General features: G+C 42.4%; 1 protein-coding gene across 2 annotated transcripts in view; it reads right to left on the minus strand.

The window, feature by feature from the left end:
* Nucleotides 1–445: 445 nt before the first annotated feature.
* The window catches only part of ARHGAP40 (Rho GTPase activating protein 40), a 108,503-nt gene continuing 96,375 nt past the window's right edge, over nt 446–12,573 (minus strand). For both annotated transcript variants that reach the window (XM_072631501.1, XM_072631500.1), the window contains exons 12-16: nt 11,689–11,829; nt 6,891–7,051; nt 4,344–4,399; nt 1,873–1,992; nt 446–619 (exon numbers count right to left, since the gene is read on the minus strand). In XM_072631501.1, the coding sequence (XP_072487602.1) occupies nt 1,886–1,992; nt 4,344–4,399; nt 6,891–7,051; nt 11,689–11,829 (465 nt within the window). In that variant the 3' untranslated portion in view covers nt 446–619; nt 1,873–1,885. The remainder of the gene's footprint in view (nt 620–1,872; nt 1,993–4,343; nt 4,400–6,890; nt 7,052–11,688; nt 11,830–12,573) is intronic.

The following is a 12,573-nucleotide window of genomic DNA, read 5'->3' on the forward strand; positions in this document are numbered from 1 at the left end:
GGCAGCTAAGGAAGTAAGTGACTAGGGTAACAGCCCACATTCTGCATCTTGGGGAGAGTCTTCTCTCCTTGAAAGTCCTTGAAGGCAGGATGGATGGACTGAGCTCTCTCACCTAAGAAAAATTCTACTGCATCCCTGAGAAGCAGTATTTCTTCTCTGTGCAGAGCAGAGAACTCAAAGAAAATGTGCGGGAGTTGTTCTCATCACCAGGAGTCACAAAGCTTTCCAAAATGGGAATGCCCTTCTCAGCTGCATACTTTTCTTTCAGAACTGCAGTTTCTAGGACCCTGTTCTCTCTCTCTCTACTATGAGTCACTGCCCAAGAACGGGCAAGGATTTTACTGCTAAGTTGGTTTCTGGGCAACCACTGGCTGGAATGCTGTATGGGAGAATGTCTGCCCACCTAGATGGGTTGTTCATGCATCACTAGTGGCAGGCACTGTGATGCTGATCAGCTGGGTTCTTTGGAACATGAAGTGATCTGTGGCTTCCACATCTCCTCCCACTTGCCGGTTGAATTCTGCACATCTTCCAGCTAAAAGCACTGGATGGGGGAAATGGCACAGAGATGCTCAAAAGGAAAAAATGCTCTTCCTGCTGCTCTTCCTTCATTCTGACCCTAGGGTAAAAATTGAATAAAATACAAAGCAAACTTTAGCAACCTCAGAATCAAAAGGGACCCCAGAAGCCCAGTTGGGATCTAAGAAAGAATTCCTTGCATTGCAGCTTTGACAAGTGACCAGCCAGGATATTCTCAAAAACCTCCAGTAATGGTGAAACATGCCTCCCCTGCCAAGAGAATCCATTCCATCTTTGGACATCTTTGAGTGTTAGGAAGTTTTTCTTTAATTTTTAGCCTTTTCCTGCAGTTTCAACCATGGCAGACCTTCTGATCACAGCTAGAATACTATATTCCATTTTAGGTGCCACATTGTAAGAACGGCACTGAGCATGTACAGCGATGGGGACAAAGATGGTTGGGGGAACTGAATGAAAGCCAGGACATACTAGTATCAATTGAATAATGTAGAATGTCTAACTTAGAGAAAGCACTTAGCAGGAAACACTAGATTCAAGTATTTGAAAAATTATCATGAGGAAGAAGAATTAGGCTTATTCTATTTGGTTCCAGAGAACATAACTTAGAGCCATTGGGAGATGTTCCCAAGTGGTAGCATACTGCTTCTTATAAAGGATGACTTCCTGACAATTTAAGCTAGCCCAAAGTATAAAGAATGCCCCATTAGGTAGTGAGTTCCCAGTGACGTCACTGGAAGTCATTAAGTAAAAAGTTAGATAGCCACTTCTCAGGGATACTGTGGAGCAGAATGTCAAACTCATAGTCCATAAAATCCCCAAGAGGGAACCAGAATAAACTAAAATTGGGAAAATGTTTAACAAAATAAATAAAAATACAATACAGCATAGGTAATGTTAATTTGTAGTTTTCTAAGTCAGAGTTTGATATAACTGCTATAAAGGAGATTTTTGCTCTTACAAATTAAACTTGAATTAGGATGCCAAATGAAGCTACTACCAGCTAGGATACTGTGGTTCTAGTCCTCCCCTGGGACCAGGTAGAACAAATCTAATCTCTCTTCTTGGTGACAGCCTTTGAGATACTTAAAGATAGCTTCTATTTTTTGGTCTAATCTGGGTTCAAAGAAATCAAAGCTTCAGAGGCACTGCAAGTTGGAAAGGACCTTGGACAGGATCTCATCCCACCTTGACAATATTATGTTGAAAGCTTCTCCACCTAAGGCCAAGGAAGACCTTTTGGACAGCTCCCTATCAAGAGAGTAAAGGCAGCTCTCTGTAGGAGATGTGGCTACTTATTTTTCCCCAGAGCAAAGATTAAAAGATATCACCTACCTTGGTAACTCTCCTAAAGTGTCCGGGGTAAGGTGGGACTCTGTTTGATGACCCACTCCCCATGGGGATTGGTGTGGTACAGATCTAAGAGGTAGGTGTCTGGATCCAGGCAATGTTCACCTGTGGGGTAAAGAGAAAATTGAAAAATAGCCATCAGTGCTGGTGGAAATGGAGGAAGCAGAGGAAAAACAACAGGAAGAGGAAGAGGAGGAAGAGGAGGAAGAAAAAGAAGATGTACACATCTGTAGGGTCTTAAAGTTTTCAAAGACAATGCCCTTAGGCTATTCAAGTCTTTATTGTATAGGTGAAGAAGCTGAGAGCCAGATTAGGTAAAATGATTTCTCTAAGGTCATACAGCTAGTATGTATCAGATCTGAGAAGAGGAGAAAAGAGGAGGAAAAGAAGAAAAAAGAAAAGGAGGAGGAAGAAGAGGGGGATAGAGAAGAGAAAAGGGAAGAGGCAGTGGACAGGAAAAATAGCAAGAAGAAGAGAAAGCAGAGAAAGACCACATTTACACAGTTTTAAAGTTTCCAAAGATTTTTCCCCGTGTAATGAAAGTTTTTATTGTATAGGTGAAGAGTGAGGGCCAGAGAAGGGCATACCTTGGTCAAGGTCACACAACTAACAAGCATCAGAGTTGGAAAGAGCAGGAGAAAGGAGTTGAAGGAAGAGAAAGAGGAAGAAAAGGACAAAGAGAAAGAGCACCACATTTCTACAGGGTTTTAAAGCTTCCAAAGATCCTTCCCCATGTAATCTAAGTATTAATTGTACAGGTGAAGTACTGTAGAATGGGGCTAGAGAAGTAGAATGACTTTTCGAAGTTCATCCAGCTACTAAATGTCAGAGTTGAGACTCAATCCAGGTGGTCTGACTCCAGCTCCAATGCTGTTTTCACCAACCCATACCGCCTCTTATAACAGATGTTTCAGACGAACAAAGTTCATTTGCTGAACTCATTTGGGTTGCGAGTGTTCCATGGATTTTATCAGATATTTCTTGAATAGCCTTGTGGCCAAGCAGACTATGCTCTACCATTCTGGAGAGAAATATTTGACTTCCAGCGATTAGAACACAGAACTTATGAGACCAAGTCTATGGACTGCATCTGTATAGGGGCTGAGTAGCTCCCCACAGAAAAATATTCTATATCCCACAGGCACAGCCTGACTGACTTCAAATCCCATTTTCAGACTCACCCCTAATTCAGTCCTCATTCTGAGTCCCTAAATCCCAAGCCATTCAACATTTATTAAAAATCTATTACAGGGGCAGCTAGGTGGCACAGTGGATAGAGGAAGGGCCCTAGAGTCAGAAGGACCTGAATTTCAACGTCAGATACTTACTGGCTGTGTGACCCTGGGCAAGTTATTTAGCCCTGACTTCCTCAAAAAAACAAAACAAAACACAAAACCCTGTCATGTACTGCAAACTGTGTGCAGAGCCACATACTGGGAGAGACACAAAGTTTAAATAAGTTATTAGAATGCTAGGTTCCTGGAGGACAGGGCCTGTCTTTCCCTTTCTTTGTATCCCTACCACTTACCCTGGTACACAGTAAGGGCTTAATTAATGTTTACTGACTAGTCTCAGAGAGTACATAGCATAGGAGATGGATATGACAGACATAGATAACTATAAAACACAATATTAACTGATAAGTGCATAAGAGACAGGTGAAACAAAAGTGCTAAGAAAAGTCTGAGTCCCTTCAGACTACAAAAAGAACATATCTAGGCAGATTTCTCAGAGGAGGGATTCCTATAATGCTCCCTATAATCATCTCGAGGTAGAGGACTGTTCCAGAGGGCAAGGGGGACTATGCCTTTCTTTATAGATGGCAGAGGTTAAACTCTTAGCTCCTTAGACTTTGCATCTGCTGCTTTGCCTGGTTTCAAGTACTTAGAACAAGATACCCCCTCATCAGAGACCCCTGGTGTCCCTGCCTCTCCCCACTCCCATTTTCCTGCCTCATTTTGTGTGTTATCTTCCCCTCTGAGATTGTAAGTTCCTTGAGGGCAGGGACTATCTTTTTTTAAATTATATCCTCAGCTCTTAGTGCAATGCCTGGCATAGAGTAGGCACTTAATAAATGTTTACTGAATTGAAAAATATTCAATATAATTGTTTCTGGAAGAGCTGAGCCTAAACATAGAGCACAGTAATAGTATTAATATTATTTTTTTCTCTGAGAGAACCTAGGTCATCTAATTTCAAATCCAGCAATTTTTTCATTGAGTCACATTTGGTTTTCCCCAAAGTCTTAAGCACGAGGCCTAGATAGTGGGTATTTGACTATTGAACTGAGGAATGAATGAATGAAGAGTGAATGAATGAATGAGTGAATGAATGAATGAAATCCCATAGTCAAGAAGTCTTCCACTTTGATTGCCTTCGTAGCTGTATCCCACTCAAAGACAGAATGAATGACTGATGCCAAAACGATTGTCTGAAAGGCTCAAAGGCAGACTTACTTATGTTCCCACCGACTTCATAGAGGAGTAGGTTTGATGACTCAATAGGACCATTACTGCAGGACACAGAAAAAAGACCCTTGTCAGTGAGGATGGCCCAAAGACAGCGAAAGCACTCATAATGACACAAGCTGTCATTTCAATGGGGCTCTAAGGTGTGCATAGAACTTTTCAAACAACCATCCTATGAGAAAAGTAAGGAAGTGATTACTGCCTTCATTTCACAGAAAATCAAAGGATCCAAAGAGCAGAGAAACTCATCATTTTATAGATGAGTCAGCTGAGGCTCAGTGCCATTAAGTGACTTGCCTCCTGTTATGCACCTAATTAGTGAGGTGGGACTGGAAGTCCAATTTTTTTACTTGAAATTCAGCGCTCTTTGTATTAATTCCACACTATTTCTCCAGCATGAGTGGAGGGTTCTTTAACGATCTCACACCTGGAAGTCCATGCACTACTGATATCTTAATCTTGGACAAGGCCCTTTGGTTTTCTCCCTTGTAAAATGAAGAGATGGGAATGGGTGATCTCTAAGCTCCTTTCCAGATCTAGATATCATGCTCTAGTCAAGGAAAGGCACAAAGACATGTATCAGGACTGAGAGCCAGGTCTTTACAAGAGGGGAAAACAATATAACTAAACAGATTTGACTCATGCACAACACATAGAGACCTTCAGAAAACTAACAGGTCATCAACCACAAGACTAGCCTGGTCAAGGGTGAGGGACAGGAACTCGGGGTCCAACTTTAGGCCACTTCTCTTTCTTCCTTCCCTTCTGGCCAGGGGTGGGCACAGGCATGGTAATGTAGGGAGCACTGGGACCTTAATCTGTTCCATTCATTGGCAGACCTTTTTCCTTGAGATGATACTTGTTACAGGAGAATTTGAGTCATGTATTATCTTAACTGAGTTTGAATCTAAAATCTGATATTGAATATTTTTGTAACCTTGGACATTTTCCCTCTCAGGTTGCATTTTTGGTATCTCTAAAATGAAGAATTTGGACTAAATTAATTATAATGTCCCTTCCAGTTCTAAACTCGATAAAATATGAACTTAATTCTATTGGTGATAAGAAAAACCCTTAATAGTTATCATCTACAGTGAACAACAGTGACTACATTTAATTTGCATCAGAGATCTAGATCTAATCTAGATTCTAATCCTGGTTCTGCATATACTTGTATGACCTTGGGAAAGTTTCTTCCCTTCTTTGAGATTTGACTTCCACATATGTAAAAGGAAAGACTTAGAGACCTCGAAGGTGCTCTTCCACACTGAGATTCTAGAATCCTATTTCTTTTTTGTATGAGGAGGTCTCATTCATCCTGTCAACCAGGTTCACACTGGGAGAGGGCAAAGTCTCACTAGCATCCCAAAGTCACCTGATGGACTGAACTTGAACCCCTGCTTCCTCTGCTCCCAGCAGGCAGCAGTGATGGTATGAGCCCTCAAAGGCACTCCATCCTGGGGCTTCCTCTCTGCTAGGATCATGCCTGCTATGAGCAAGGTAGGTCAGGAAGAAGCACTTTGTAAATGTAGACTATTGAGAACATAGAACCACTATGGAAATGGAACTTATGGCTATTCTGCCCTTGCACAAAAGGCACCCTCCTGTCTTTCCCCTCTAAGGTCAAGTGGATTTAGAGCAAAGAACCTTCACAACCTGAAGGTAAGGTGCCCTTCCAAGTATTACCCCACATACTGCTCAGATTAGCTTTTTCCTCTGAGGGGAGAAGCGTTCTCTCTCATTAGACCATGACAGTTCTCTTTGGTCACCCTAAACAGCTCTGTGCCTCTTGAAGGGGGCTTGAGGGCACGTGGGCTAGTGTTTAATATTAAAGTTGATGCTATGATATCATCAGAAACTCAAGAGTTGAAAGGAAATTTAGCTCAACATTCACATGTTACAGGGAAGGAAACTGAGGCCCATAGAGGGGAAATGACTTGTACAAGGTTACACAGATAGGTAAGTGATTGGGATTTGAATCTCGGGATCTAACATTAGGCCCTCCAGCTCCGAGTCTGGTACTGTTTCTTTTCACTACAGCATTTATTTATTTATTTGTCAAATTTTATTTATTTATGTGTTTTAAGTTTCAATATTTCCTTTCATGAGACTTTGAGTTTTAAATTTTTCCCCTTCCCCAAAACAGCATGTAATCTGATATAGGATATATATATACACACACACACACACACACACACACACACACACACACACACACACACACACACACATACACACATGCACAATCTCACTACAGCATTTAGATCAGGAAAAGATCTTAGAGACCACCTGGTGGAACCCTTTCATTTTACAGAAGAGGAAACTGAAGACTAGAGAAGGCAAGCAACTTATCCAAAGTCACAAAGCTATTGTGGTTAGAATAAAGAGCTTAGGAGGGGCCAAGGATGTGGACCTAATTTTTGAAGGGGCAAGCTAAAAGGCAGAGATGATATTCAGACTAGGGTTCACTGACTCTGAACTCAACAATCTTTTGATCCCTAGTTCAGGCCCCTGGAGTTTCCAGGCAGGAGTTACCACTGGATTACGTTGACAGTCTTCATGACATTCCAGCTGTTGGAGCAGAGGTGTCTCTGGAACTGCTTAAGGACATCAGCAGCTTTGGTGCTGTTGTGTAGATGCACCTCTAAACAGTCCTTCAGAAGCAGAGCGGCCTGGATCTTCACCACTTTGGATGGCTGAGTAGCAAAGAAGGGTTACATGCACACACAAACATGAAGAGACATGTTAAAGGAGAACAGAGTTCCTCTCAATGGCTGCACCCCTGACTTCCTGGACTTTTTCTAACAATGCCCCAGAAACCTCTTCACCTTCCAACATCATTCCACTTCTGGATTTCTCACATTGGAAGTATCTTCCATTCCTGTGACCTCTCTCCCTCTGATCAGCTGATTCTTCCCAGATCCTCCTTTTTAAGGAAAATGCCCAAACCAGTTAGATGGATCAGTGGATAAAACACTGGTCCTGGAGTCAAGAAGACCTGAATTCAAATTTAGCCTCAGACCTTTATTAGCTGTGTTATCCTGGGCAAAACACTTAACCTATGTTTACCTTAATCTACTAGAGAAGGAAATGGCAAATCACACCAGTATCTTTGCCAAAAAAATCCATGGACATATGGTCCATATGGTCAGGAAGAAGTGGACATGACTGAAAAACTGAACAACAACAAGGCCAGACCAGTCATGTCTTCAGTCCTCTGCAGGCTTTGGACTCTCCGGGCTTGATTTACATACCCAACTCACCAGGTACCTTCATCATCCTCCATTCTCCTTTTCAGCTTCCTTGTATGTTATCTTCCCCCATAAAATGGAAGTGCCTTGAGGAAAAGGACTGTTTTTCTTTCTTATTTATTTCTTTTTATATTCTCCTGGAGAAGCCCTAAGCCTGTGAATCATGGGACATCAGAAGAATCACAATTTGGGGCAATCCCAAGGTCAATGGGGCTCCACACTTTGGGTGTGAGCACATTACCAATGACATCTTTGAGGGATGACCATGAGAAATGGCCTCAAAGACAACACCAATGACACGTTGTGATGGGAAAGGGAGGTGGGGACTGTTAATTAGCAAGATAGAGGGATAACAAGGAGGGCAGACCAAGTGCAGCATTGGTATCCACAAAGTCCATTAGGACTTTGGGACTGAACCCCATTAAGTTAACAACGGAGAAAAAGGCAGCAGCCTCCTTGCAAGAGATGGGATTTAAAGGCTGAGTAGGAATTCAGCAAGTACAGAAAGCCACAAACAGGATGTGGAAACATGGGTGAGTTGTATATGCACCTGTGGAGGGAATATCCCTGCTGATGAGGCCATAGATCTATTGAAGTGCTGATTTATAAGTAAATCGGAGTGGGGGAGGGAAGAAGCATAAAGATGAAAAATTACAATAGTTCCTTCTCTCCAAGAATTTATGATCCACTTCAGGGCTTCAATTTGTGTACATATAAGTAAGATATAAGCAGGGGTGTGCTAGTCTGGGAAGCTAGGTGGTGCAATGATGCACAGAGTACCTGGTCTAGTCAGGAAGACTCATCTTCCTGAGTTCAAATCTGACCTCTGACTTGCTGCGTGGCCCTGGGTAAGTCACTTTACCCTATTGGCCTCACTTTCCTCATCTATAAAATGAGTTAGAGAAGGAAATGGCAAACCTCTCCTGTATCTCCCCCAAGATGGGATCACAAAGAGTTGGATATGACTAGGTAATTGCCAAATTTTCAGCGTGAGCATTTACACCTTGGAAATTGGTAAATGCTACAAATCAGAACTTGTCTTGTTGATTGTATAGACTTAAGAAAGTGGTGGAGAAAATATTAATAATGCAGATTAAAACTTAAAGTGTGTCATGTGCAGAGGTGTTCCCTCTCCCCCAAAAAAGAGCTAGTAGTTAAACATTTACCAATACTCTCTGGGATAAAAGATAAAGTGAAAGGAAAGATACAAAGTACACTAAGAAAATTTAAGGAGAAAGAGAACTATTTCTCCACCCTTATATGTGCTCTCTCTCTCAATTAAAACGAAAACTCCAAGAAAGCAGGAACTGTCTCACTTTTCTCTTTGTATCCTCAGGCTCAGTACATAGTCAGAGCTCAGTAAATGCTTTTTCATGTATTCAGTCACTTGTGCAGGAAGTGACGTCTTCCTTGAAGGATTAGAATGGTTTCAAAAGGCAGAGAGGAGGAGAGAGCGAATGTGTTCCAGGAATGGGGGACAGGCTGCAAACATCCAGATCAAGAGTTAGTAGCACAGCCTGAGTGAATAGAGAGAGAAAGGATGAAAGGGAAATACTATGAAACAAGGCTGGAAAGGTAGGTTGAGCAAAGCTGGGGAAGACCTTGAATGAAAGCTAGGCTTGGGAGATCACACATTGTTCTAAAGGCAATAGAGAGAACCACTGTAGGTGAACACACACATTGGATGGACATAGGAAGTTTAAAAAAATAGCATGTGAGCACAACAAATGGCTTTTTTTGTTGTTTTGTCATATCTGGCTCTTTGTGATCCCATCTAGGGTTTTCTTTTTGACATTTTCTTCTCCAGCTCATTTTACAGATGAGAAAACTGAGGCAAACACGGTTAAGTGACTTGCCCAGGATCACCCAGCTAGAAAATGTCTGAGGCCAAATTTGAACTCAGGAAGAGGAGACTTTCTGACTCCAGGTCCAATGCTCTATCCATTTCCCCACCCAGCTACCTGAATGGTCCTTCATGCACACACACACATTCTTGCACACAAAAGGACTTTGGAAGGCTAAGAGAGAAGCATAGACACATTCTCACATAGGAATGATTCACTTCTGTGTGTTGGGCTTTAGCCAAGAAACTGTCCCTGGTGCATTCAAGAACCCAAAGGGAGAGTGAGCTTATTGGTGGTGGACAGTTTTCCCAAAAAGAACCTAACATATTCAACAAATAGGTGACCAACGTCTTGGTGGTTTGAAGGCTGTGGAAGCTTAGAATCCCTTTGTTTTTAGGCAGAAGCTACACCTCCTTCTGCCTCCTGGTCTCCAGCCCAGACTCAAGCCATTTTACAGAGTGGGGAGAGCAGGACACCTAGGAAAAGCTCCCAGAGGAAGCTGGGTTAGGGGCCAAGGAAGCCAGGTTGAAAACAATGGCTCTCATTCAGCCAGCCAGCCTCCGTCTTTTCACAGTACTGAGAGCTGTCGACATAAATAAATACATAAAAACAACCTCGCAGCCAAACTGAATCCCCAGCCTAGTTCATATTTGGGAATAAAGTTGGAGCGCCCCCAGGTGTTCATAGGTGGCATAGGCTTCTGTTTAAAATGACTAATCTGAGGTTGAAGATTGGGGAAAGCAGGCCATCCAATCCAGTGGATTCCCCTACATCCCCTACACAAGACTCCAGAAAAACTGCCAGCTAAGCCAGGAAAAGTCCTACAGTGAACCACTGTGTTCATTCCCTCCTCTTCCTGCCCTTCCTCAGCAGGCTCCCCACAGCAGCATGGTCCTCTCCTAGGAAGATTAGGTTCAGAGACAAGGAGGATAAGGTCACAGGTTTTAAAGCTGGAAGGGATGTCAGAAATGATCTAGTTTAAATCCCTTATTTTACAGATGAATAAACTGAGACTCAGAGAAAGAGAATGACTTACCTAAGGTCACACAGTTAGTAAGTAAAGTCTTAGGGGGAAATGAGAACTGTTTTCAAATATTTGAAGAGCTGTCATATAGGAAATGGAGTATTTTTTTTTCCTTCTTGGTCTCAGGAGTTAGAAGGAGGATCAATGAATGGGAATTGTAAAGAGGCAGGTTTAATCTGTCAGTCAGTCAGTAAAGACAACTGCTATCTTTGGGGATCTTCAACACGGTTTGGATGGTCACCTATTTAGGATCCATAGAAGGGATTTCTGCTTAACTAGGGGTTGAGTTAAAGCTGTTTCTCAGGTCCCTTCTCTAGAGGCAGCTGGTGACTCAGCAGATAGAGACCTGGGCCTAGAGTCAGGAAGAACTGAATTCAAATTCAGCCTCAGATATGTACTAGCTGTGTGACCTGGGGTAAGTGACTTAACCTCTGAATGTTTCAGTTTCCTCAACTAAGAAAATGGGATAATAATAGCACCTACCTCCCAGGGGTTGCTATGAGGATCAAATGAGATAACATTTGTAAAAAAGTGCTTAGCACAGTGCCTGGCACATAGTACATGCTATAATAAGTGTCATTCCCTTCTCTCCCTTCTAATTCTGGGATTCTATGAGTCTGGAAGCAAGAGAAACAAAAGTATCCCAGGAGTGAGAGATGGAAAAGATCTTACAAATGGCAGGAACATCTCCAGGATCAGACCCCATTGTTCATGACACTAGAAATACCTAGAAATACAGTCCTAGGTCAGTACAGGGGCATTAGCAGGTCAGTCTATGGGAGTGAGACCATCGATTTAAAAGATTGGAAGGGAAATGAGAAGCGATCTAGTCCAACCCCTTCTTTTTATAGAGGAGGAAACTGAAGTCCAGAGAAGTGAGTTGATTTGCCCAAGGTTGCCCAGGGGTTAGCAGTAGAGTCAGAATTCAAACTCAAATCCTCTGACTCCTAATCCAGTGCCCAGTGAGCAAGTTCAATTTTGAACCTTGTCCTTTTTTGTATCTGGTGGTGTTGAAGCTCCCAAACTCCATTTCTGATTAGTGGAATCTGTCAAGCATTCCTGACAATGAGACTGTACACCAGGTGCCCAGGAGCAGGTACTGTGTCTTACAGAATGAACTTTGCCTCCACCTACAGCAGTGAATACACTGTATACAGCAGGTACTTCAATGTGTGCTGAATTAAAGTGAGAATAGGTGGCAGCTCCACACTCACCTCTTCGGGAGTCTTGTTCGCTTTGTCCTTGTCCGTGTGAATCTTCCTAAGGAAGTTCTTGATCCGTCTGTCGTAGAACTGATGCCTCCAGCTGCTGTTCTCATTCAATTTCCGGACTTGGGCAACCAAGAAGGAGGAGACCTAACACCAAACAAAGCCAAATGCAGTTCAAGCCGATGGGGATTATCTCTGAAGGGAAGGAAATGAGGCAGACATGGTGAGAGAGGAACAATTTTACTTCTAGCAGAACGACCCTGAGTACTTCCAGGAACATGGTTCCCTGAGTAACTAAATAGGATTGTCCTGGAGCCCATCCTTCCTTTGGGAGAGAGAGGTATCACAAGACCATACATTGAAAGCTGGAAGAGATATGAAAGCCCCTATCCCATTCCCTATGTACTGCTAACTCATTTCCCTCATCTTATATACAAAGAAACTGAGACTTTGAAAGCTTAACTAACTTGCCCAAGGTTATAGATAGTAAGTGATAGAGCCAGGATTTGAACCCAGGACCTCTGGCTCCAAATCCAACACTCTTCTTACTCAACCATGCCAGTTCTTCCATTATGGCATTGAAGCTTTCAGTAAAATGCATCGGGCTTATCTCCCAAGCAGCATCTCTCATGCTCTGAAGGGTGAAGTGTATAAAATGCAGACACGCCTCACTTGAAATGTTCAAGGGATGCTCTCTTATTTAAATGGATCAATTCAAAACAATAAGTGTACACTGAACAGTCCCAGGTGCCTAGGACTATGTTCCTATGGTGATTCTTTTTAAAAAATAAAGGATTATTTCATAAAAGGAATAATCATCCCTGAATAGATCCATTTTCTAAACCCTGATTAACATAAGCCAAGTAACACTAACCCTCTTCAAATGACACT

Source organism: Notamacropus eugenii, chromosome 1 (genome assembly GCF_028372415.1).
Source record: "Notamacropus eugenii isolate mMacEug1 chromosome 1, mMacEug1.pri_v2, whole genome shotgun sequence".
Classification (NCBI taxonomy): domain Eukaryota; kingdom Metazoa; phylum Chordata; class Mammalia; order Diprotodontia; family Macropodidae; genus Notamacropus; species Notamacropus eugenii.